At 64.2% G+C, this 24,569-nt stretch overlaps 2 protein-coding genes across 2 annotated transcripts in view; one reads left to right on the top strand and one right to left on the bottom strand.

The window, feature by feature from the left end:
* Positions 1-16,991, top strand: part of SND1 (staphylococcal nuclease and tudor domain containing 1) — a gene marked incomplete at its 5' end in the record, with an annotated part of 77,896 nt that extends 60,905 nt beyond the window's left edge. The window contains 9 exons of the mRNA XM_083860653.1: positions 577-686; positions 13,273-13,461; positions 14,065-14,206; positions 14,560-14,683; positions 14,779-14,848; positions 15,240-15,353; positions 16,009-16,212; positions 16,549-16,593; positions 16,847-16,991. Of these exons, the coding sequence (XP_083716779.1) occupies positions 577-686; positions 13,273-13,461; positions 14,065-14,206; positions 14,560-14,683; positions 14,779-14,848; positions 15,240-15,353; positions 16,009-16,212; positions 16,549-16,593; positions 16,847-16,912 (1,064 nt within the window). The 3' untranslated portion in view covers positions 16,913-16,991. The remainder of the gene's footprint in view (positions 1-576; positions 687-13,272; positions 13,462-14,064; positions 14,207-14,559; positions 14,684-14,778; positions 14,849-15,239; positions 15,354-16,008; positions 16,213-16,548; positions 16,594-16,846) is intronic.
* LRRC4 (leucine rich repeat containing 4) lies at positions 7,343-9,313 on the bottom strand (the record flags this gene model as incomplete). The annotated part of the gene is made up of 1 exon (XM_083860431.1): positions 7,343-9,313. One exon carries the CDS (start codon positions 9,311-9,313, stop codon positions 7,343-7,345), a length of 1,971 nt encoding a protein of 656 aa, XP_083716557.1.
* Positions 16,992-24,569: the final 7,578 nt, after the last annotated feature.

Genomic DNA, 24,569 nt, shown 5'->3' with positions numbered 1-24,569 from the left:
GTGACAGAGGGGTCTGGATGGGGGCCTGGGTGTGTCCCCATGTCCCCATCCCTTCTTGTCCCCCTGTCCCCATCCCTGTTTGTCCCTGCTGACACATCCCTGTGTCCCAATCCCTCCTTGTCCCCGTGTCCCCATCCCTGCTGGTCCCAGCCTGTCCCAGCCTCTCCCACAGCTGTGCCACCCCTGGACCCTCTCGGAGCTGCCCCCACATCTCACTTGTTTCCAGTGTCCCCTTCCCTCCCAGACCCTTTCCAGGTGCCATTCCCATTTTACCATTCCCAGTTTACCATTCCCACTTTGCCATTCCCAGTTTACCCTTCCCAGATGCCATTCCCAGTTTGCCATTCCCAAGTGCCATTCCCAGGTGCCAATCCCAGGTGACATTCCCGGGGTGCCATTCCCAGTTAGCCATTCCTTCCCAGTTTACCATTCCCAGATGCCATTCCCAGTTTGCCATTCCCAGTTTGCCATTCTCAGGTGCCATTCCCAGTTTGCCATTCCCAGTTTGCCATTCCCAGTTCACCACTCCCAGGTGCCATCCCCTGACGGTGCCCGGTTTTCCCGGTTTTCCCGCAGGGATCGAGTGCCCGCGGGGCGCCCGGAACGTGCCGGGGCTGACGCAGGAGGGGGAGCCCTTCAGCGAGGAGGCCACGCTCTTCACCAAGGAGCTCGTGCTGCAGAGGGAGGTACGGCCTGAGCCCGGCAGCGGGGGGAGCCAGGGGATCCCGGGGGAATCCGGAGATCCAGGGGGATCTGAAGGGGTCTGAGGGAGCCGCTGCGAGGGACCGGAGGGTGCGGTGATGCCCAGAGATCCTGGGGATACCCAGAGATCCCGGAGATACTCAGAGATCTCGGAGATACCCAGAGATCCTGGGGGGACCCAGAGATCTTGGGGATACCCAGAGATCCCAGGGATACCAGAGATCCCAGGGATAGTCAGAGATGCCGGGGATACTCAGAGATCCCAGGGATAGCCAGGGATACCGAGAGAGCCTGGGGATACTGAGGCATCTCAGGGGATACCAAGAGTATCTGTGGGATATGGAAAGATGCCGGGTGATTCTGAGAGATCCAAGGTGTCACCAGCAGATTCCAGGTGATTCTGAGAGATCCCAGGAGATCCCAGGGGATACTGAGAGTGCCCTGGGCAGATGTGGGATGGATGTGGGGTTGGATGTGAAGTTGGAATCCAGATGGATGTGGGGTTGGATTCTGGATGGATGTGGGGTTGGAGTCCGGATGGATCCCCTTGTTTGAACCTGTTCCCGTTAACGTCTCCGGATATTAAAATTCCCTGGAACTCCTGTGATTTCCCTGATTGCAGCTCCGGCGCTCGGGGCCCATTTTGGGTAATTATTCCGTGATTCACAATTCCAAGGTGGATCCCGGATCCCTCCCCCGCCGACTGTCACGGTTCCCCTGAGCCAAAATTCAGGAGCTGATGCTCCCATCCAGATGTTGGCACTGGTGCAGATGTCTCTTGGAAAGAGATGGGATTTATGGATCCTGATGGGATTTGAGGATCCAGATGGGATTTGAGGATCCAGATGTGGCTGTGACTGCAGATGTGGTTGATGCAGATGTGGACACAGCTGCAGTTTGGGGCATGATCCAGATGTGGGCAGGGATGCAGATGTTGACATGGATGCCGTTGTGGGCAGGGATACAGATGTGGTTTGTGGATGCAGATCCAGGTGTGGGCACGGTGACAGCTGTGGCCCTGGATCCAGATGTGGACGGGGCTCCAGATGTTGCCGTGGGTGCAGATGTGGTGGACACAGGTGCAGTTGTGGACCCAGATGCAGGTGTGGACCCAGATGCAGGTGTGGACCCAGATGCAGTTGTGGATCCAGATGTGGCAGCAGCTGCAGGCTGGTGGTGCTGGCTGTGGGAACACGGGAGTGCAGGGACACAGGGACATAAGGTCGTGGAATGGTGGGACACAGGGACACGGAATTGGGAATGCAGGGGCACAGGGATGCAGGGACATGGGAATGCAGGGACCTGAGGGTATGGAAACACAGGGACGTGGGGACATAGGGACATGGGGACACAGGGACATGGGGATACAGAGATATGGGGGTGCAGGGATACAGGGACATGGGGACACAGGGATATGGGGATACAGAGATATGGGGGTGCAGGGATACAGGGACATGGGGACACAGGGATATGAGGATACAGAGATATGGGGGTGCAGGGATACAGGGACATGGGGACACAGGGATATGGGGATACAGGGATATGGGGGTGCTGGGACACAGGGACATGGGGAAACAGGGGTGTAGGGATACAAGAACATGGAGACACGGGGGTGCAGGGATACAGGAACATGGAAAAACAGGGACAGGAGGACACAGGGACAGGAGGATACAAGGACAGGAGGACACTGGGACATGGGGGCACAGGGACACGGGGATACAGGAACATGGAGAAACAGGGACACAGAGACATGGGGACACAGGGGTACAGGGATACAGGGATATGGGAACGTGGAGAAACAGGGACATGGGGACACAGGGACACAGGGACACAGGGATAGAGGAACATGGAGAAACAGGGACACAGGGACACTGCAGTCGTCCCCCTCCCTGCTCAGCATCTCGCGCTGCCGGGAATTGCTGACCCGCATCCCAAGGGCTTCGCTCCGCTGCCTCGGCACATTCCGGAGGCTCCGCGCTGCACCTGCCCGGGAATGTCGTGGCAGGGAGGCCAGATGGAGCCCGAGCTTCTTCCCAGGAATGCAGTGGCAGGGAGGACACGTGGAAGCCCAGGATGCTTCCCGGGAATGTCGTGGGGAGGCCGTGGGAAGATGGGCTGCTGCCCAGGAACGTGGAGATGGGGGAGGCCACGTGGAATTCAGGATGCGGGGCAGGAATTTGGCAGGCAGGGCAGGAATTGGGGATGCAGGGCATGGGTTTGGGATGCAGGGCATGAATTTGGGGTGCAGGGCAGGAATTTGGGATGCAGGGTAGGAGTTTGGGATGCAGAGTAGGAATTCAGCATGCAGGACAGGAATTGGGGATGCAGGGCAGGAGTTGGGGATGCAGGGCAGGAATTTGGGATGCAGGGCAGGAATTGGGGATGCAGGGCAGGAATTTGGGATGCAGGGCAGGAATTTGGGATGCAGGGCAGGAATTGGGGATGCAGGGCAGGAATTGGGGATGCAGGGCAGGAATTCGGGATGCAGGGCAGGAATTTGGGATGCAGGGCAGGAATTGGGGATGCAGGGCAGGAATTGGGGATGCAGGGCAGGAATTTGGGATGCAGGGCAGGAATTGGGGATGCAGGGCAGGAATTGGGGATGCAGGGCAGGAATTCGGGATGCAGGGCAGGAATTCGGGATGCAGGGCAGGAATTTGGGATGCAGGGCAGGAATTGGGGATGCAGGGCAGGAATTGGGGATGCAGGGCAGGAATTCGGGATGCAGGGCAGGAATTCGGGATGCAGGGTAGGAATTGGGGATGCAGGACAGGAATTCGGGATGCAGGGCAGGAATGCCGTGGCGGGGAGGCCGTGGGAAGCCAGGACGCTGCCCAGGCCCATTCCCGGCTCCGGCTGCGGGTCCTGGGACGGGTCCCCGCGGTTCCCACGGTGGCCCCGGCCGCGTTCCCGCCGGCAGCCGAGTCCCTGCCCACCCCCACAGCCGTGGGATATTTTTATCCGGCAGCTCCGGCTGCTGCTGACTCACGGGCCCGGAGCCGCCGCTGACGAACCGGCCCCGGAGCGTGGGGAGCAGGGGGGAGCTGGGGGGTTCCGGCGGGAGGGCGGCTCCGGGAGCGCCCGGGAAGGGCCCAGGGGACCCCTGGGTGCCCCTCGGCTCCCCCGCGGCCGCTGGGATCCCCCCGGAGCTGCGGATCCCCCGGGAACGCCAGGAAACTGCCCCGGGCCCCCCAAGAATTCCAGGGGGTTTTTGTCTGCTGGGGCTGCGGATTCCCAGTCGGGCAATCCAGCACCGATCCCAATCCCAGTCTGATCCCAACCTGATCCTGCCTTTATCCCAGCACTGATCCCAATCCCAATCCCAGCCTGATCCCAGCATTTATCCCAATCCCAATCTGATCCCAGCACTGATCCAATCTTGATCCTGCCTTGACCCCAGTACTGATCCCAATCCCAGCCTGATCCCAGCACTGATCCAAACCCCAGTTCCAGTGCTGATCCCAGTATTGACCCCAACTCCAATCCCAGCACAAATCCCAACCCTGATCCCAGGATCAATCCCAGTGCTGATCCCAACCCCAATCCCAGCACAAATCCCAATCCCAGTGCTGATCCCAATCCCAGTGCTGATCCCAGCACAAATCCCAATCCCAGCACTGATCCCAGCACAAATCTCAATTCCAGGGCCGATCTCAGCCCTGTGCTTGGGGCATCTTCTGTGTCCCAGAGCATCCTCCCACATCCCACCTCATCCCATCCCACCCCATCCCGCTCCCTCTGGAGTTGCTAATGCGGGGGGAGTCACCAGGAGAACTCCAGATCCCACTGCCACGGGGAGTTCCGTGACATCCCCTAAAAATCCCTGGGTTTAATTTTAATTTGTCAGTGTTTCCCCACATCCCCGGGCCCTGATTCCCGCCCTGCTCCAAAGGAATCATTCCAGGGAAAGAGCTGGGGCTGCTCTGGGGGTTGGGGCTGGTGAGATTGTCATTAACAGGATGGACAGGACAGAATTCCTGCAGCTGGGAACTGGGGGAGTCCAGGGCCGGTGGGGTTTGGGGTTGGGATGGGGATAAGGATGAGAATGGGATGAGGATGAGGATGGGATTAGGTTGAGGATGGGGATGAGGATATGGAAATGAAGATGGGATAATGATAGTGATGCTCTAATTTCGGGTTAAAATCAATGCCAATAAAGGCCATAAATCCCTCCAGCCCGCTGCAGCATTCCCAGGATTTTTGGGATCATTCTTGTCTGTGCTCAGCACAGGGAGGAGGAGGGGGGATTCATCCCCCAGGAGCAGGAGGAGGTGTTGGCATTCCCAGATTGGCCTGGGTGGGAAAATTCGGGAATAAAGGGAAAAGCAGGAATGTGGTTTGGGGGAAAACTGACCCGGATTCGCCAAAAATAGCAAAAATCCTAAAAAAAATCCCAAATCCCAACAGTGAACCCTGTCAGCTCCGTGGTGACCGAGGGGAGGGGCTCAGCCCCTGGGTGTCCCCGGGAAGTGGTGGTGGCACCCTGGGGACACCGGTGCCATCGAGGCTCCCCATGGCCACAGGGACACTCTGTCCCTCTGTCCCCTCAGAGGGGTGTCCCCTCCTCCCTCCCTGCAATCCCAATTCCAGCCGGGAACCCCCAGCCTGGAGGGTGACCCCCAACCCCCCCCAGCCCCAGATGGGGGTCTCGCTGTGCCCCCCCCACCCCCCAATTCTCAGCACCCCCCCAATGTCACCCCCAATTGTCCCCCCAATGTCACCCCCAGTTCTCACCCCCCCAATGTCACCCCTTAATTGTCCCCCCAATGTCACCCCCTGTTCTCACCCCCCCAATGTCACCCCACAATTCTTGTCCCCGCCGTGTCACCCCCAGTTCTCACCCCGTCCCCTCCTCCATCCTCTCTCTCCGTGTCCCTTCCCCGCTCCGCGATTTTTCCAAAGCTTTTCCTGCTGAGAGGACAAAAAACCCCTTTCAGGCTGGCGGGGAGGGGGGCACCCCCCTCGGCCCCCCCCCGAGCTCTCCCCCCCCCACCCCCGTTTAACCCCTCGGGCACTCGCTGTTACAAATTTGGAACAATATTTATTAAAATACAAAAATACACTTGTTTTTTTTTTTTTTTTTCTTTTTTTTTTCCTTTTTTTTTTTTGTTGGATTCGCGGTACAGTCGGATCCTTCCGGCGTTTACAGCCTGAGAGGGAACTTCTGCATCTCCTTCCCGCCTTCCGCCCCCCTCCCGGACACCCCCAAAACCCAAATTTTTTTCGCTCAGCTTTGCCTCCCCCCCCCCCATTCCGAGAACATTTTAAAGCTAAAACAAGAAATTAAAGTAATTCCAGCGCCCGAGCAACCCGGGGGGGGCCCCCCCTCGCTGCTGCCCGACCCCCCCCCTCGACCCCCCCATCCCCTCGGGACCCCCACGAGGCACTTGGGGTCCCCACCGGGACCCCCCCGGCGCCACCTCCGATGCTGGTGGCCCCCCCATTGTCACCTCCCCCCCCTCCCCGAGCCCTTAATTTCTCCCGGTGACCCCCCCCCCGTTCCATGAGCAGCCCTTGGGGGGGGTGTCCCCATTGTCACCCCCTCCCCGCCCCAAATAAAAGGACTAAAAATGCCGTTTTTAGTGAAGGTGGTTACAATCATTGGTCAGGTCTCCCGTGGGGCCCCCCCAGCCCCCCAGGAGCCGTAGCCCTGTGCCGGGGGGTCCGGGGGGGCCCGGGGGGGGTGTGACAAACACGTGGGAAAGGGGGCGCAGAGCAAAGCGGGGGGGCACCCGCTCTGCCCCCCCTCCCCAAATCTCCCCCCCCTCAAAAAAAACCATCCCCCTCTCCCCCAGGTGCTTGCGGGGTTTTTTTTCCCCTTCCCGTGGGTTTTTGAGGAATTTTTTGCTTGAATACATTGCAGACGTCCATCCCCAGCCCTGAGGCTGCGCCCCCCGCCCCCCCCCGAGCCCCCCACCCTCCCCCAAAATCCATTCCTTTATTGCATTGGGAAGGTCCTGGCGCGGATCCCGCTCCGGTGACGCCGGAGCCGCGGGCACCGAGCCAAGGGCAGCGCCGCGGGCTTGGGGGGGCCGACCTCACCCCCTGCCCCAAATAACCCCCCAAAAAAACACCCCGGACCCCCCCCCAAAACCCCACCCCGACAGCTGCTGCCACCGCTCCGGCGTCCCCCGCGTCCCCCCGCGCCGCTCGTCCCCGAGCTCGGGGATTGCTCCTCTGATTTACCCTTTTGTTTTTTGTTTTTTTTTTCTTTTCCTCTGTTTCTCCTGGTTTTGTGGTTCTTTCTTTTTTTTTTTTTTTTTTTTTTTTTTTTGTATGTGTTTAAATAGAACCTGCGAGTTAGAAAATAGTGGTTTTTTTGTAGGAGTTTTGGGTGGTTTTCGTTAAATTTTAATAGAATCTGCTGCTCTTCTCGGCCCCGAGGTTGGCTATAGAAGCATGTACACGAAAAAGAGTCTCTCCCCCCCCTGTACAAAAGTTGTGTCTATTATTGAGGAATTCTCCTGGTTTTCCTTAGCATTGAGGAATTCTCCTGGGTTTCCTTCTTTTTGGAGTTCTGCTTTTGTGCATCTATTGTGTTTATAATAATTCAGGGCCGGGGTTGCAGGTTGAAGGTTGGTGGGGGGGGGAAGGAACGACCCAAAAAAAAAGAAGCAGGAAAAAGCCCCCAAAAATGAGTTCATATCTGGGTTTCCTGAACTTTCTCCTTGGGGTGGGTCTGGATTAAATAGGGGTCGGCCAGGGTGGTCCCGGGGGGGTGCAGGGAGTTGCTCAGCGCGTTCTCTGTCCAGTGGGCGCCGTGTCCGGCCTTGTAGGTGTTGTAGTTGAGGTGCTCGTGGATGTTGGGCAGCACCACGGCCCCTTCCCCGGCCCCTCCAGCCGGGGTGGCCGCGGGCGCGGCGGCGGCGGCCGGGGCGATGTCCTCGTCCACCTGGATGATCTCCACGGTGCGGGCGGCGGTGACGGTGCTGCGCTGCTGGTGGCGCTTGCGGAGCTTGTAGAAGACGATGAGCATGGCGGCGGCCAGCAGCGTCACGGCCACGAAGCAGCCGATGATGATCTTGGTGGTCTTCATCACCTCGTCCAGGCTGGTCTGCAGCTTGTCGCCGGCGTCGGCGGTGGGCACGGCCACCTGCTTGGGCGGGCGCGTGGTCTGCACCAGCACGGTGGTGGTGGTGGTGTAGGCCGGCTGGTAGCCCGTCGAGGTGGTGGGCACGGGCTTGGTGAACTTGGGGGACACGTCCTCGGGGGAGATCTCGGTGGTCTCCACCGTGACGGTGGTGAAGAAGCTGTAGTTGGAGGTGTTGAGCTCGGCCGTGCTGACGTTGAGGAAGGCCGAGGCGTTGGAGTTGCCGGCCACGTTGGTCACCATGCAGGTGTAGAGGCCGGTGTCGCTCAGCAGCACGTGCGAGAAGTTGAGGGTGCCGTCGTTGAGCACGGAGAGGCGCGGGTGGCTCGAGGCGTGGCTCAGCACCGTCCCGTTGGGCAGCAGCCACCGCACCGAGGACATGGAGGGCGTCCGGCAGCGCAGCTCGGCCACGCGCCCCTCCGAGATGTTGAGGTCCGCGGGCGCGTCCATGATGAAGGGCGCCGAGCACTGGAAGGAGGTCTGGTCCACCTCCACCAGGAAGCGGCCCCGCATGTGCAGCGGGGCGTGGCAGCGGCCGCAGCAGGTGGAGTTGGTGGGGATGTACTCCCGCAGCCACCACGACAGCCAGAGGATGTCGCAGTCGCAGTCCCAGGGGTTGTGGTGCAGGTGCAGCTCCACCAGGTAGCGCAGCGGGGCGAACAGGTCGTGGGGCAGGGACGACAGGTTGTTGTGGGCCAGGTTGAGCTCCACCAGCGCCGTCAGGTCGTCGAAGGCGTTGCGCTCGATCAGGTTGATCTGCGAGTTCATGATCCAGAGCTTTTTGAGGGATTTGAGCCCGTGGAAGGAGCCCGGCTTGATCTCGGGGAAGTTGTTGCCCGACATCTCCAGCTCCTCCAGGCCCACCAAGGGCGTCAGGTTGGGCATGTCCTTAATGTTGCACATCCCCAGGTTGAGGTACTTGAGGTTGTACAAGCCCTCGAAGGCGCCCTCGGAGATGTACTCGAGCTTCTTGAGCTCGCCCAGGTCGAGGCGCATGAGGGAGGGCACGCGGTTGAAGGCGTAGCTGGGGATGCTCTCGATGGGGTTGTTGCGCAGCCACAGCTCCCGCAGCTTGGACAGGTACTCGAAGGCCCCGCTGGGGATCACCGTCAGCCAGTTGTCGAAGAGCTCCAGGGTGTTGAGGCTGGCCAGGCCGTTGAAGGCGCCCACCTCGATCTGCCGGATGGCGTTCCTGCCCAGCTGCAGCACCTCCAGGTGGTGCAGGTGTCGGAACGTGTCCGCCTGGATCATCTGGATGTTGTTCTCCATGAGGTTGAGATAGCGGGTGTTGGAGGGGATGCCGGGGGGCACCTCGGCCAGGCCGCGGCGGGTGCACACCACCTTGCTGAACTGGTTACTGCAGGAGCACACGGAGGGGCAGCTCTGGGGGCCCGGCGAGGCGGCGGCCGTGGCCAGGAGCCACGCGTGGAGGGTCAGGGAGGCGGCCAGGAGCCCCGGCCAGGTGCGGTGGCGGCGGTGGCGGCGGAGGTGGTGCACAGTTACCTGCCACAAGAGCTTCATGGTGTGGCACGTTCATCATTCACCATCGTCTGGGGATGGCGGCGAGAACAGGAGAACGGGCTGGGGCCCCCCCCTCTCCCGGCTCCCACGAGCTGGGGGGCCCGGCTGGCCGGAGGGGGGGGGGGGGGTGGTCGGGGTTGGGTTGGGGTCGGGGTTGGGTTGGGGGGGGGGGCTCCGAGGGGAGCTGGGCTTGAGGAGGGAAAAATGAAAATTTAAGGGAGAGGAAAAAAAATCAGCGGTAGGTGCTGGGGGGGGGCGCAGGGAGAGGAGGAGAAGGAACCCCCCCCCCCGCCCGGCCCCGCTCGCCGGTACCTACCTGGGGAAGGGGGATCGGGGGGTCCGGGGGGGCTCGAGGCGAGCGCGGGGGGCGCGGGACCGAGGAGTGGGGGGGGGGGCCGGCTCCCAAAAAAAAAAAAAGACAAAATGGCTCCTGGAGGCTGCGGTGCAGGATGGGGGGGGCCGGCCCGGCTAAGCGGGGGCCCGGCAGCCCCCGAGCCCGGCCAAGGCCGCGGCCTCGCTCCTCCGCCCGTGGGGCCGGCCCGGGGGGCTCGGCGGGGCCCGCATGGCCGCCCCCCCCCAGGCCGGGGGAAAAGGGGTGAGGGGGGGGAGAAACGCGGGGAAAGTGGCGAAAAAGGAAATAATTAAAAAAAAGAAGCGGGTTGAAAAGGAAGAATTGGGGAAAGGGGAGGGAGCGGAGGAGAGAAAAAGTGGGGAGAGAGAAAAAAAAAAAAGAAAAAGAAAAGAAAAAAAAAAAATACCACGGAAAACCGGGGAGGGAAATGGGAATGGGAAAAAAAAAAAAAAAAAAAAAATTGGCGAGGAAAGGGAATTGGAAAAGGAGGTAAGAACGGAATAAAAATCTAAAATCAAATCAAATCAAGATAAGAACGGAAATGAGGATAAAAGTTAAAATAAGGCTAAAATCGGATGAAAAAAAAAACTAAAAATAAAAATTCAAAATATTACCCAAAAAAAAAAAAAAAAAAAAAAAAACCCAAACAACCCGGACGAAAACCTAAAAATAAAACAGGAAAATAAAGATTAAAAATAGGCCGAAATAAATAAATAAATGGCGGGGAGCCCCCCCCGGGAGAGGGAAAAACGCGGTTCGGGGAGGGAGCGGGGGGGAGGAAAGGGCGTCGGCGTGGGGCGGGTGGCGGTGGGGGGGCGATGCCGGCGGGGGCACCTCCCGGTAGCGGCGGCGGCTGCGCCGGTGGCGGGGCGGGGGGGTCCCGTCCCGTCCCCTCCCGCGTGTCGATTCCGCGGCCCCGCGTGGGTGTCGCGTTCAGCGGCGCGGGGCGATGGTGGCGGTGACAGCGGCGGCGGTGGCGGCGGCGGTGGCGGTGGCGGTGCCGGCGGGCATCCTCCGGTGGCGGGGGCCGCGCGGGGCGGCGCGGGCGGTGCGGGCGGCGCGGTGCGGGGCGGTGCGGGCGGTGCGGGAAGCGGCAGCCGCGCAGGCGGCTGGCTCATCCTTTTGTCCTTCAGTGCGAGCGCGGATGGATTGCCGCTGCCGCCGCTCCCGCTGCTCCTGCTGACGCATCCCGGCTCCGCGCAGACCCCCCCGCGCCCCCCCCCGCCCCCCCCCGCGCCCCCACCCACCCACCCACCCGCCGCGCTCCGGAGGGGCCCCCGCCGGCCCCGCTTCGGCCGGTGCGGCGGCCCCGGAGCGGTTTTGGTGCGCGGGGAGGGGGATGCGGGATGCGCCGCTTCCTCCTCCTCTTCCTCCTCCCTCCCTCCTTCCCTCCCGCCGCCTCCTCCTCCTCCTCCCCCTCCCCGCAGCCCCGCTCGGGGCTTGTGGATGGTGGGGGGGGGCGATCCCTGGGAGACCCCTCCCCGGGGCCGGCCGGACGGACAGATGGACAGAGGGGGCAGCGCGGGGCTCGGCGGCTTTGGGGTGATGAGGAGTGGGGAGACCCCGGCTCCGTCCGTGGAGCCCCCCCAGGTCTGACCCCCTGAGCCCCCCAGGCTGCGACCCCACACAGCTGTGACCCTGCCCTGGGCTGGGGACAGGGGACCCTGGGGACAGGGACCACCACCCGGTGCTGCTGCTCTTTGGGGCCCAGGCCGGGCTCTGCACCCCCAGCAGTGCCCTGTCCCCTCCCTGCTCCTGGGACTGGGGGGCACCACACCACCTGCAGCCCCAAAAGCACCCTATGGCCACCCCCCTGCTCTTGGTGGCACTTGTGGCACTTGCAGCTGTCACCTGAGTGACACCAGTGGCTTGGGGGCCTCTGTGGGGCTGGTGGCCCCTCTGGGACACCCTGTGCCCCTCCTGTCCTTCCTCACTGGGGTCACTGTCCCCATGATGGTGGCACGTCCCCAGGGGGCTGCAGCTGTTCCAGTGATGTCCCCCCCAGGAGCTGCAGGACCTGGTGGCCTCCTGTGCCCCACGGGTGGGTCACACACGTTCCCTGTCCACTACAGTGGCCACATCTTGTCCCTGAGTTCATCAATGTCCTGCTTGTCCCCTGGCCAGTGACCCGATGGTGACACGGGGGACAGGGACGCTGTTGTCACCCAGAGTGTCATCCTGTGACATTGTGGAGCTGCCACAGCCATGCACAGGGTGCTGACCCCAGGGACCAGCCTGGCACTGCCACCCCTGGGGACAGCGGGTGACCTGTGGGGCCGTGTCCTGCACTGTGGCCCTGCCACAACCTGGCCTTGGCAGGTGCGGTGCCAACACCTGGTGTGGTGACAGGGATGGTGTGGTGTCGTGTCCAGTGTGGTGCCATGGCCAGTGTTGTACCATGGCCGTAGTGGTGCCATGGCCAGTGCGGTGATGTGTCCAGTGCGGTGCCATGTCCGGTGTGCTGCCATGGCCACTGTGGTGCCATGGCCAGTGCAATGACATGTCCAGTGTGGCCATGTCCAGTGTTGTACCATGTCCACAGTGGTGCCATGTCCAGTGCAGTGACGTGTCCAATGTGGTGCCACGGTCGTTGTGGTTCTGTGGCTGCCACAGTGCCATGGTGCCAGGGGTGACACAGTGCCGTAGCCAATGTGGTGCGATGGCCAGTGGAGTGTCACGGCAGCTGTGGTGACAGTGTTGTGTCTGCCACGGTGCCAACATTGGTGCCCAATGGCCAGTGTGGGGCCCTGTCCTCTGTGGTGCCATGGCCAGTGCAGTGCAATGTCCAGTCTTGTGCTGTGTCCAGTGAGGTGCCGTGACTGGTACAATTCCATGGCCAGTGTGGTGCCATGGCCAGTGTGGTGCCATGGCTGGTAAGATTCCATGGCCAGTGTGGTGCAATGTCCAGTGTGGTGCCATGGCCAGTGCAGTACCGTGGCTGGTGTGGTGCCATGGCTGGTGTGGTGCCGTGGCTGGTGTGGTGCCATGGCCAGTGTGGTGCTGTGGCCACCACAGTGCAAGGACAGTGGGACACCTCCAGGCTTTGGAAGCACCAGGAGTGGTTGTGGTGGGATGGGTGAGCCCAGGGGTGGGACAGGCTCCATGTGGCAGCGCTGGCAAAGCCAAACCCCACTGACCACGGCAAAGGCCACGGCCAGGGTTTGAACCATTGTGGTGTGGCCCCTGTGTCACCACTGGGCCCAAACCTCGCTGTCCCCTCAGCCACACGCCTGGCACTGTCCTGTGCCATTTGCTGACCCCAGGGCCACACTGGCCACAAGCCCAACTCGTCCCAGGGTGGGCTGTGATTCTCAGGATGATTCCCAGGATGTGATTCCCAAGATGGGATTCCCAGGGTGGAATGGGACGCAGGAGGTGGCAGGACCTGGTGGCTTTGTGTACCCCATGGGTGGGTCCCCCATGTCCCTTGTCCCCCACCTCAGGGGGACACACTGTGGTGGCACCGTGGGGGTCCTTGGGCCCAGGCTGGGTGCAGGGAGGTGACTGGGGTGGCCCCACCTGGGCGCACTCGGGGCACTGGGAAGGGGCAGCAGGTGGGGCAGGCTGGGGTGGGGACAGGACTCGTGTGATTCCCGGGATTCCGCAGGTTGAGGTGGAGGTGGAGAGCATGGACAAGGCCGGGAATTTCATCGGGTGGCTGCACATCGAGGGCGTGAACCTGTCGGTGGCGCTGGTGGAGCAGGCGCTGTCCCGCGTGCACTTCACGGCCGAGCGCAGCCCCTACTGCAAGGCCCTGCTGGCGGCCCAGGACGCGGCCAAGCAGAGGAAGGAGAAGGTGAGGGGGCTCAGGGGACCCGCCCCCCCAGCGGTGTCACCACCCCAGAGACAAGGCCCCGTCCCAAAAGATGGCCCCACCACGTGGGATGTCCCCACCCTGAGAGATGTGCCCACCAAAGGATGTCCCCGTGTCACTCCACGGGGTGTTTCCACCCTGAGAGATGATCCCACTCTGAGGGGTGTCCCCACGCCAAGGGATGTCCCCACCCCAAGAACTGATGGCCACACCAGAGGAAATGTCACAACCCCAAATAATGTTCCCACCCACTGGGCGCCCGCACACCAAGAGCTGCCTCCACCACGATGGATGTCCCCATCCCAAGAGATGTTCCGCCCCAAGGAATGTCCCCACTCCTGGAGAGTTCCCCACCCCAAGGGATGATGGTTGCATGCCAAGAAACGTCCCAGCCGAGGGATGTCCCAGCCGAGGAATGTCCCACCCCAGGGATGTCCCACCCAAGGCACACAGACCCCCAAGCTGAGCCCTGGGGATGTTCCCACTGCCAGGTCCAGCCCCTACCCTCCCATGGCCGTGACCCAGAGTGTGACCATGTCCCCACCTCCTTGTCCCCACCCCGTGTCCCCACCCGTGTCCCCCCAGGTGTGGTCCCACTACGAGGAGACGCCGGTGGAGGAGGTGGTGCCGGTGCTGGAGGAGAAGGAGCGCACGGCCAACTACAAACCTGTGTTTGTCACCGAGATCACCGACGACCTCCACTTCTACGTGCAGGACGTGGAGACAGGTACAGGGGCCACCTGGGCACCCCCAGCACCCCGGGGCGCTCCCCAGATGGCGTTGGATGGGATGAGAGTTTGTAACACCCAGATCTGCGTGTCCAGGGTGATGTGGGGTCACCTCTCCACCCCCCAGGACCATTTTTAGGACCAGAATAGGGGTCCATGATTGGGACCCAAGTTTGGGGTCCAAAGGTTAAGGTTATGGGGCAGGGTCTGGGGTTGAGGTCCACGTTTGGGATCTACTCTTGAAGTCGTCGTTGGTACTTGGGGTTCAGGCTCTGGGGCCACACTGGGGAGCGGGGTTGGGGTCAGGTTTGGGACAGGACTTGGGGATTTACCCTGGACTGGGGCCCCACAGGCGCCCAGCTGGAGAAGCTGATGGAGAACATGCGCGCCGAGGTGGGCGCCCACCCGCCCGTGGAGGGCTCCTTCTCCCCGCGCCGCGGAGACTTCTGCATCGCCAAGTTTGTCGACGGGGAATGGTGAGGAGGGCACGGGGTGACCCCACAGGAGGGGCTGGGTGGGGCAGCACAGGGGTGTGGGCTGAGGACCAAACCCCCGAAATCCCGCTCTGCAGGTACCGCGCCCGCGTGGAGAAGGTGGAGTCGGGTGGGAAAGTGCACATTTTCTACATTGACTACGGCAACGTGAGTGGCACTGGGGAAAGTGAGGGGGAAACCAGCCCTCCATCCATGGATCCATTCATCCATCGATGTGTCCGTTCATGGATCCATCCATCCATCCATCCATCCATCCATCCATCCATCCATCCATGGATCCATCCATCTATGCATCCATCTATGTATCCATCCATCCCTCCTTCCATCCACCCATCCATCCATCCATGGATCCATTCATGGATCTATCCATCCACCCGTAGATCCACCCATCCATAGATCCGTCATCCATCTATCATCCATCATAGATCCATCCCTCCATCATCCATCCCTTCATCCCCCCCACCCATCCTTCCCCTCGGTGTCTCTGGTGTCCCCCCTGCTGTCCCCCCTCACTGCTGTCCCCGTGGTGTCCCCACAGAAGGAGACGCTGCCCCCGACCCGCCTGGCCGCGCTGCCCCCGGCGTTCTCCCCACGGGTGCTGCCGCCCCAGGCCACCGAGTACACCTTTGCCTTCATCCAGGTGCCCCAGGACGTGAGTACAGGGGTTCACCTGGACCCCACACCCCAGCCCTGACCCCATGGTGACCCCTGACCCTGAACCTTCACCCTGTGTTCCACTCATGGCCCCCTGAGCCCCAGGTCCCACCCGTGGATCCCAGCTGTGGACCCCAAACCATCAACCCCAGACTTGGTCCCAGTTGGGGACATTTTACCTGGGACCCAAATGTGTCTCCTGACCCCAAACACCAACCCCAGCTTCCAGCCCTGACCCCAACCCTGACCCCAATCCTGAACCCTGATATCAGGGTAACCCCAAGCCACGATGACACTGACCCCAGCCCACCCTACCCCCCAATCCCAGGGTTCCCCAAACCCACAGCGAGTTGTGGATGTCCCCAAAACACCCAGGAGGTCCCTGAGGTGTGAGGGTCAGGGGAGATCCTTGGGGGCCTGGGAGGGGGTCCCTGAAGGTCCCAGGGGATCTCTGAGGGTTCGGGGGTCCCCAACAGACATGGGGACTCCCTGAGAGTCTGGGGGATTCCCAAAGGCCATGGCATGTCTCTGTTGGGTGTGGGGTGTCCCCAGAAGCCCCGGGGGTGTTCCCAAGGCTGTGGGATGTCCCCAACTTGCCCCGGGGTGTTGCTGAGGCTGTGGGATGTCCCCAACTTGCCCCGGGGTGTCCCCAGGAGGAGGCACGGGCAGACGCCGTGGACAGCGTGGTCAGGGACATCCAGAACACGCAGTGCCTGCTCAACGTGGAGCACCTGGGCCCCGGCTGTCCCCACGTCACCCTGCAGTTCGCCGACTCCAAGAGCGACGTGGGGCTGGGGCTGGTCAAGGAGGGGCTGGTGATGGTGGAGCCCCGCAAGGAGAGACAGTTCCAGAAAGTGGTGGGTGCTGGGGGGAGGTCAAGGGGGCTTTGAGGGGGCTGGGAAGGGGTTGGGGGGTGTTGGGTGGGTGCTGCAAGGGGCTGGGTGGGTGCTGGAGCTGTTGGGGGGTCGTTCTGGGGGTGCTGGAGGCTCTTGGGTGCTGGGATGTTGGGTGGGGTTTTGGGAAGCCTTAGGCGGGTCCTTGAAGGGGCGGGGGGGGCTGTTGGGGGGTGTTGGGTGGGTCCTCAGGGGTGCTGGGGGTACTGGGGGTGTCAGGTGGGTTCTGGGGGTCCCATCCCTGGGGGTGTCCTCAAATCCCCCAAGGGGCCCCGGGGTCACCCAGGACTGTCCCCCCAGATCACGGAGTACCTGAATGCGCAGGAGGCGGCCAAGAGCGCCCGGGTGAGTGGGGGCACCCCAAATCCAGTGGGCACCCCAAATTCAAGGGGCACCCCAAATCCAGGGGTCACCCCAAATCTGGGGGACACCCCAAATCCAGGGGACACCTCCTGGGGCAGGGGCTGGCCGTGGCACCCCCATCTCCGGGGCAGTGCCAGGTGCAGCCCCCCCGTTTGGGGGTGACCCCTGCCCCGGGGTGATCCCCGTGCTGGCTTTTGGGGGCCCCCCGTGACCCCGCGTGTCCCCCCCTCCCCAGCTGAACCTGTGGCGTTACGGCGATTTCCGCGCGGACGACGCAGACGAGTTTGGCTACAGCCGCTGAGGGGCCGGGGGGGCCCCGGGGGCACCCCAAAAACCCCCCCGGGGCCCTCCCAGCCCGGCCCCCCGACCCCACCGGGGGGGCAGCCGGGGGGCGGCTCCGAGCTCTGGGGGTGCCGCGGGGGGAGGGGGGGGACCCTCAGCCCCCCACCCCTGCCTTGGCCCCCCCCCGGCCCCCCCAAATCCCGGCCTGTATTTAAACCTGCAGAGGCCCAATAAACGTAGTGAAGCGTCCTGGTGTTTGGAGTCCCCTCTGTGCTGGGGTCAGTCCCCTCCTGGGTCAATTCCCCCCATCCCCTCGGAGCCCTGGCACTGGGGGGTCTCTCTGGGGGTGCAGCCCTGGGACCCCCAGCCCTGGCCTGGCTGCGGGGGGGGTGGGATGGGGAACAGCAGCCAAATCCCCCCAGAGTCAGGTGGGGCCCCAAATCTGGATCCCATCCTGGGACCCCACACTGGGTCCCACCTGCAGGTCCCACCCTTGGATCCCAACCCTGGGACACAAAGTTGGACCCCAAACCTGGGCCCCAACTGTGAACCCCCACCCTGGGACCCCAAAATAGCCCCTGACCTTGGACCCCCACCCGACCCCCAAACTTGGGCCCCAAAGTGGCTCCAGACCCTGAACCTCAACTCTGGGTCCCATTCATGGACCCCACACCTGGACCCCTCCCCAGTGTGACCCCTGAACCCCAAAAGGACCCGAGGGGCGGCAGCATCCCCACAGGAGCCCCTGGGCTCTGCTGTCACTGCACCCCAAGCCCAGGGTCACCCCACGCCCAGGGTCACCCCAAGCCCGGGGTCACCCCATGCCCGGGGTCACCCCACGCCCAGGGTCACCCCAAGCCCAGAGTCACCCCACGCCCAGGGTCACCCCATGCCCGGGGTCACCCCATGCCCAGGGTCACCCCAAGCCCAGGGTCACCCCACGCCCAGGGTCACCCCAAGCCCAGGGTCACCCCACGCCCAGGGTCACCCCACGCCCAGGGTCACCCCAAGCCCGGGGTCACCCCAAGCCCAGAGTCACCCCAAGCCCGGGGTCACCCCAAGCCCGGGGTCACCCCAAGCCCAGGGTCACCCCAAGCCCAGGGTCACCCCAAGCCCGGGGTCACCCCACGCTCAGGGTCACCCCAAGGCCGCGGGGTCCCTGTGGGTGCCCCCCCCGCGCTGTCCCCGCTGTCCCCGCGGGTCGATCCCGGGCCGGGGGGGGCTGGGGGGGGCAGCGCTAATTGAATCCGAAGCCAATTAACAGGGAGCGGCGCGATCGATAATTAACGCCGGGGCAACGATCGTAATTAACGGGGGAGGGGGAGGGGGCTGTCCCCTGTCCCACATCCCTGTCCCTGTCCCCAGCCCGGCCACCCTCTCCTGGCCCAGCCAAGGCTCTGGGGGCGCGGGCGGTCTCTGGACATGTTTTGGGGGTTCTGGGGGGCCTGGATGTGTCGGGGGGAGCTCTGGGGGGCTTTATGGGGCCCTGGGCCTTTCTGGCTCCCTCTGGGGGCCTGTGAAGGGTCCGGGAGATCTCTGGGGGTCCCTCGAGGGCTCGGGGTGTGTCTGGGGGTCTCTGGGGGTCTGCAGGGCCAGGGGGGTTGCTGGATGGTGCAGAGGGGTACTGAGCACTGCTGTGCTGTACCGGTCTGTGCTGGTCCGTACTGGGCTGTACTGGGCTGTACTGGTCCGGGGGGGGGCGGGGGGGGGGGGGGGGGGCTCCGTCGGCGCGAAAGGGAAGGGAAATGGCGCCACCTGGTGGGGCCGACCGGAACGACAAACACAGAACAGCGCGGCCAGTACAGACCAGTGCCGGTACAGCCCATCCCAGTATAGCCCATCCCAGTACAGACCAGTGCCGGTACAGCCCATCCCAGTATAGCCCATCCCAGTACAGACCAGTGCCGGTACAGCCCATCCCAGTATGGCCCATCCCAGTACAGACCAGTGCCGGTACAGCCCATCCCAGTATAGCCCATCCCAGTACAGACCAGTGCCGGTACAGCCCATCCCAGTACAGCCCATCCCAGTACAGCCCATCCCAGTACAGACCAGTGCCGGTACAGCCCATCCCAGTACAGCCCATCCCAGTACAGACCAGTGCCGGTACAGCCCATCCCAGTATAGCCCATCCCAGTATAGCCCATCCCAGTATAACCCAGCCCAATACGGCCCATCCCAGTACAGACCAGCCCAGTACGGCCCATCCCAGTACAGGCCAGTGCCGGTACAGCCCATCCTAGTACAGCCCATCCCAGTACAGCCCATCCCAGTACAGACCAGTGTCGGTACAGCCCATCCCAGTACAGTTCCGTCCCAGTGGAATGGGCAGTGTAACCTGTCCCAGTATAAACCAATCCCAGTATAGCCCCGGCCCAGCACAGCTTCTTCCCAGTATGAACCCATCCCAGTACAACCTCATCCCAGTATAGCTTCACTCCAGTATAAACCCACCCCATTACAGCTTAACCCCAGTACAGCCCATCCCATTACAGCCCATCCCATTACAGCTTAACCTCATTACAGCCCGTCCCAGTACAGCCCGTCCCATTACAGCCCATCCCAGTACAGCCCATCCCAATACAGCCCATCCCATTACAGCCCATCCCAGTACAGGCCATCCCAGTACAGCCCATCCCAGTACAGCCTTACCCCAGTACAGCTTAACCCCAGTAAAGCCCCACCCCAGTACAGCTCCATCCCATTAGAGCCCATCTCATTACGGTCCCACCCCATTGCAGCCCCACCCTATTCCAGCCCATCCCATTTCAACCCCACCCCATTCCAGCCCATCCCAGCAGGGCCCGTCCCGGCACGGCCCCAGTGCAGCTGTCCCGCCCATCCGAACCTGTCCCCGCCCGTCCCTGTTCCCGTCCCCTGTCCCAGTGTCCCGGTGTCCCCAGTTCCCGGTGTCCCGGTTACCCCCATGTCCCCGTGTCCCAGTGTCCCCATAATGTCCCGGTGTCCCCGTGTCAGCGTGTCCCATTGTGCCACCTCCCAGTGTCCCAGTGTCCCCATGTCCTTGCGTCCCGGTGTCCCAGTGTCCCCATATCCTGACATCCCGCTGTCCCACTGCCCACATGTCCCCATGTCCTGATGTCCCGGTGTCCCCACGTCCCGGTGTCCCCATTTCCCAGGGTCCCCTTGCCCTGCCTCCCGGTGTCCCCCTGTTCCCCGCTTGTCGCCTTTCCCCCGTGTGACGGTGCCCGCTCTTGTCACTGTCCCTGTGCCTGTGTCCCCCCCCCGTGCCCCCCCCGCCATGGGGTGTCCCCCGTGTCCCTCCCCTGTCCCCCTGTCCCCCTGTCCCCCTGTCTGCCTGTCCCCCTGTCCCCCTGTCCCCATGTCCATCCCCCCGTGCCCCCCCGCCATGGGGTGTCCCCCGTGTCCGCCCCCCGTGTCCCCCGCCCCCCCGCGGGGGTGTCCCCGCTCCGGGAGTGGCCGCTCTATATTTGTCGCTTTGTCCCCAGAATAGCGGCAGACGCGGGGGAGGGGGGGCCGCCCCCCGCCCCGCCCCCCGCCCCCCCCGGGCTATTTTTAGCCCCCGCGTGTTTCCAGGGGAACCCTGATGACGCAGTGACGTCAATGCGGGTCAATCGCCGCCGCCGGGGCTCGCGCGGCCGCCGCGGGCCCCCCCCGCACCCCGGGACCCCCCGGGACCCCCCGGGACCCCCCGGGACTCCCCAGGACCCCCCGGGACCCCCCGGGACCCCCCCGGGCCCCGCCCCCGGCTCAGAGCGGCTGCAGCTCCAGGTAGGACCGGGGGGGCCGGGGGGGCCGGGGGGGGGTCGGGATCCCTCTGTGCCATTGCCCCCCCTCCCCGCCCCACCCATGGGGGACCCCCCACCCCGGGGATCCCCCCCACCCCCGGGGACCCCCTCCCGGGACCCCCGCCCCGCCGGGCCGAGCACAGCACAGGGCCCCCCCCAGACCCCCCCGGGACCCCCGAGCCCCGTCCCAGCGCCCCGGGAGCCCCCGGACCCCCGACCCCGCTCTGCGGCCCCCCGGGACCCCCGGAACCACCCCCCCCCCGGTCAGCCCCGGGACCCCCCGCAGCCCCTCAGGACCCCCGGGATCTCAGATTCCCCCCCGGGACCCCAAACCCCCGGCCCCCCAAGAGCCGCCCGTCCCCACCCCGCCCCAGCCTGTGACACCCCCCGCGACACCCCCGGGGCCCTCCCCTGTCCCCCCCTTGTCCCCTCTGTCCCGGGGGGGCTCCGGGGGTCCCTCAGCTCCAGCTGCCACCGCGGGGGGTCACACTGAGCCCCCCGGGGGGTGGCACCGCCCTCCCCACCCCGGGGACCCCGAAACCGCCCTCGGAGATCTGGAAAGGTCTGAGCCACACGCGGCCACTGTCACCGCCACTGTCCCCCTGCGGCCACCACCGGGGCTGGCACCGCTCAAGGACCCTCTGTGTCCCCCCCCGGTCCCCTCTGAGCCCCTCCCAAGCTCTGGGGGACCCCCGGGCAAGGGGAACCCACCCCCAAGTCCCCACCGGCACAGCCACCAAGGGATGTCCCCTCTGTCCCCTTTCATCTCCCCAGACGGGGCTCCCTTGGGGCCAGGGGGTGACAGGGGACTGGTGGCCTTGGCCGTGTCCCCCCGGGATTGGGGGGTGACAGGGGACTGGTGGCCTTGGCCGCGTCCCCCCGGGATTGGGGGGTGACAGGGGACTGGTGGCCTTGGCCGTGTCCCCCCAGCCTGTCCTGCCCTGGCTGCAGCTGGGTCCGGGGGGACACGGGTGGCAGCCAGCAAAGCGTCACCATCCCTGTCACCAGAGTGTTTGGGGCTGCAGGGTGGGGACAGGGGTTGGGCTGGGGACAGGGATGGGGACAGGGACGTGGGGTGGGATGTGGGGTGGAGACAGGAGACAGGGATAGGGAGGGGAGGCAGTGCCAGGGAGATGGGGACACGGGGTGGGGACGGGGACATGGAGCGGGGCTGGGGGATGGAGATAATGGTGGGATGGGGACGGGGACATGGGATGGGGACATGGGATAGGGACAGGGACAGGGGGACATGGGATGGGGATGTGGGATGGGGACATGGGATGGGGACATGGGATGGGGATGTGGGATGGGGACATGGGAAGGAACGGAACAGGGTGGAGCAGGATCACGGGGTGGTGATGACGTGGGCTGGAGCAGGGACACGTTCACTGCTGCAGGTGGTGGTGACACCTCAGCCCAGGCCCCGGTGACACCAGTGAGGAGCCACCTGCCCGTGGTGGCCTCGGAGCCGCTCCCCGCTGTCCCCGGGGTGGCACCAGCCCTGGAGCTGCCCCGGGGACCCCGGAGTGCCACCAGGACCCTGAGCTGGGGACATTGCCATGGACTGGCCACGGGGACAGTGACCCTCCACGGAGCCACCACCGGCCATGGGGACACAGAGCCACGGGCTTGTCCTGTCACCAGCCCTGGGACACGGCTCGGCCAACCCGGGATCGGGCACGGCCACTCAGGCAGTGCCACCAAGGACAGGATCAGCCTTGGGCCACGTCCCTGCAGTGCTGGGGACAGACAGACCTGGCAGCCGCAGGGACACCGAGCAGTGGCTTCTGTGGTGACACCGAGCATCAGCTCCTGAGGTGACACTGAGCAACAGCTCCTGCAGTGACACCAAGCCCTGACCCCACCGGTGACACCAAGAACCAGCTGTTCTGGTGGCCTCCTGTCACCCTCGGGTGCTCTGGGACAGGAGCCCGGGGACACCCAGGATGTGCTGGCAGGACTTGGGGACACTGCTCTGTCCCATGCCACCATCACTCTGTGCCATGTCCCCTCACCATGTGCCACATTCCTGTCACTCTGTGCCATGTCCCCTCACCATGTGCCACATTCCTGTCACTCTGTGCCATGTCCCCAGTGGTCTGTGCTGTGTCCCCATCACTCTGTGTCACATCAGCCTTGCTCTGTGCTGTGTCACCTCACTCTGTGCCACGTCACCGTCCCTCTGCGCCATGTCCCCACGGGTCTGTGCCACATCCACATCACTCTGTGCCGTGTCACCTCACTGTGCCACATCCATGTCACTCTGTGCCACATCCATGTCTCTATGCTGTGTCACCTCACTGTGCCACATCCCTGTCCCCGTGTGCCACATCCATGTCACTCTGTGCCACATCCACGTCACTGTGCCGTGTCACCTCACTGTGCCACATCCATGTCACTCTGTGCCATCCCCATCACAGCCACATCCCCACTGCTCTGTGCCACGTCTCCTCCATGTTGTCCCTTGTCCCCATCAGGCTGTGCCACATCCCCATCGCTCAGGGCCGTGTCCCTGTCCCTCTGTGCCACATCCCTGTCCCTCTGCCATCCCCCTCTCTGTGTCACATCCCTGTCCCTCTGTGCCACCTCTCACGGCCGCCAGTGCCACAGCAGTGCACACGTGAGAGGTGACACACGGCAGGCGACCTGTGGCACACGGGGGGTGGCACACGGGGGTGGCAGTGTCCCCTGTCCCTGGGGCTGGCGGGGACCTCGGGATCTGGTGGCCGTGTCCCAGCACAGGCCCCGTCCCCGGGGGCTCCGCGTGTCCCTGTCACCGTCCCTCCTTGTCACCGGCTCCTCGTCACTGCGGTGCCACCGCGGGGCCGCCGTCCCTGTCCCTCTCGGGTCTTTTTGCGGTCTGGGCTTGCTGTCCCTCCCGCAGCCAGGAAGCCCTTACCCCAAAAAGCATCTGCGGGGGGTCGAGCCAGCGGGGACAGCGGGGACCCGGGTAAGTGTGGGGACCTCAACCCCGGCCTCGGGGCCCTGGGGACAGCGAGGGGACAGCGGGGACAGTGAGGGGACAGCGGGGACAGCGGGGGGACTGTGGGGACTGTGGGGACACTGTGGGGACAGTGGGGGGACACTGTGGGGACAGTGGGGACAGCGGTGCGGGGACAGCAGAAATGGGGGCACGAAGCCACCCCAGGGCATGGCTGGGGACCAGCGGGGGGGTGACACAGGGACACCCCAGGGTGGAGGGGGTGACACTGGGGGTGCCACCAAGCCAGGGTGGGGTGGGGTGGGGGTCACAGCAGGTCCCCAGCGCTCCCAGTTCGGGTCCCCCAGTGACGGGGAGGGCCCCGGGGGCTCCCGGTGGCCGCGTCACCCCCTGGTGGCACTTGGGGCTGGGGACGGTCCTTGGAGGGGCTGGGGACAGGGGTGGGGGTGAGTGACACTGGGGTGGGGACAGGGATGGGGACACGAGTGACAGTGGGGACAGGCGCTGGGGACACAAGGGGGGCTGTCCAGGAGGTGGCAGGGGCTGGGGACAGACGCTGGGGACACAGGGGACGCCGGCAGGGAGGTGACAGGGCCCGGGACACGAGGGATGCCAGCTGGGAGGGGACAGGCCGTGACGTCACGCAGGTCACCGTGCTGGCCGCGGGGAGCCCTGTGTGTCCCCGGTGTCCCAGCGGTGCCACCTGGGGCCCTGCCAGCGCCTGCCGGGCACTGGTGTCACCGCTGTCACCGCCGCCCTTCCCGGCAGGGCCACCGCACTGTTTGCCGAGTGTCACCGCCGTGGTGACACCAGCTCCGGGGACACTGGCGCGGGGACAGGGACCCCGACCCTTCCCGGGACCCCACGGGGACACAGTCTGGGGACACCCCGGGCCGGGGGCGGTGACAGGGACAGCTGGGGGGGACAGGAACCGCTGTGTCCCCAGTGACAGTGCCGGGGTCCCCCGT

This window comes from Zosterops lateralis (genome assembly GCF_965231275.1).
Source record: "Zosterops lateralis genome assembly, chromosome: 4".
Taxonomy (NCBI): Eukaryota; Metazoa; Chordata; class Aves; order Passeriformes; family Zosteropidae; genus Zosterops; species Zosterops lateralis.
The sequence above is the reverse complement of the archived record's forward strand: the minus strand, read 5'-3'. Positions and strand labels throughout refer to the sequence as shown.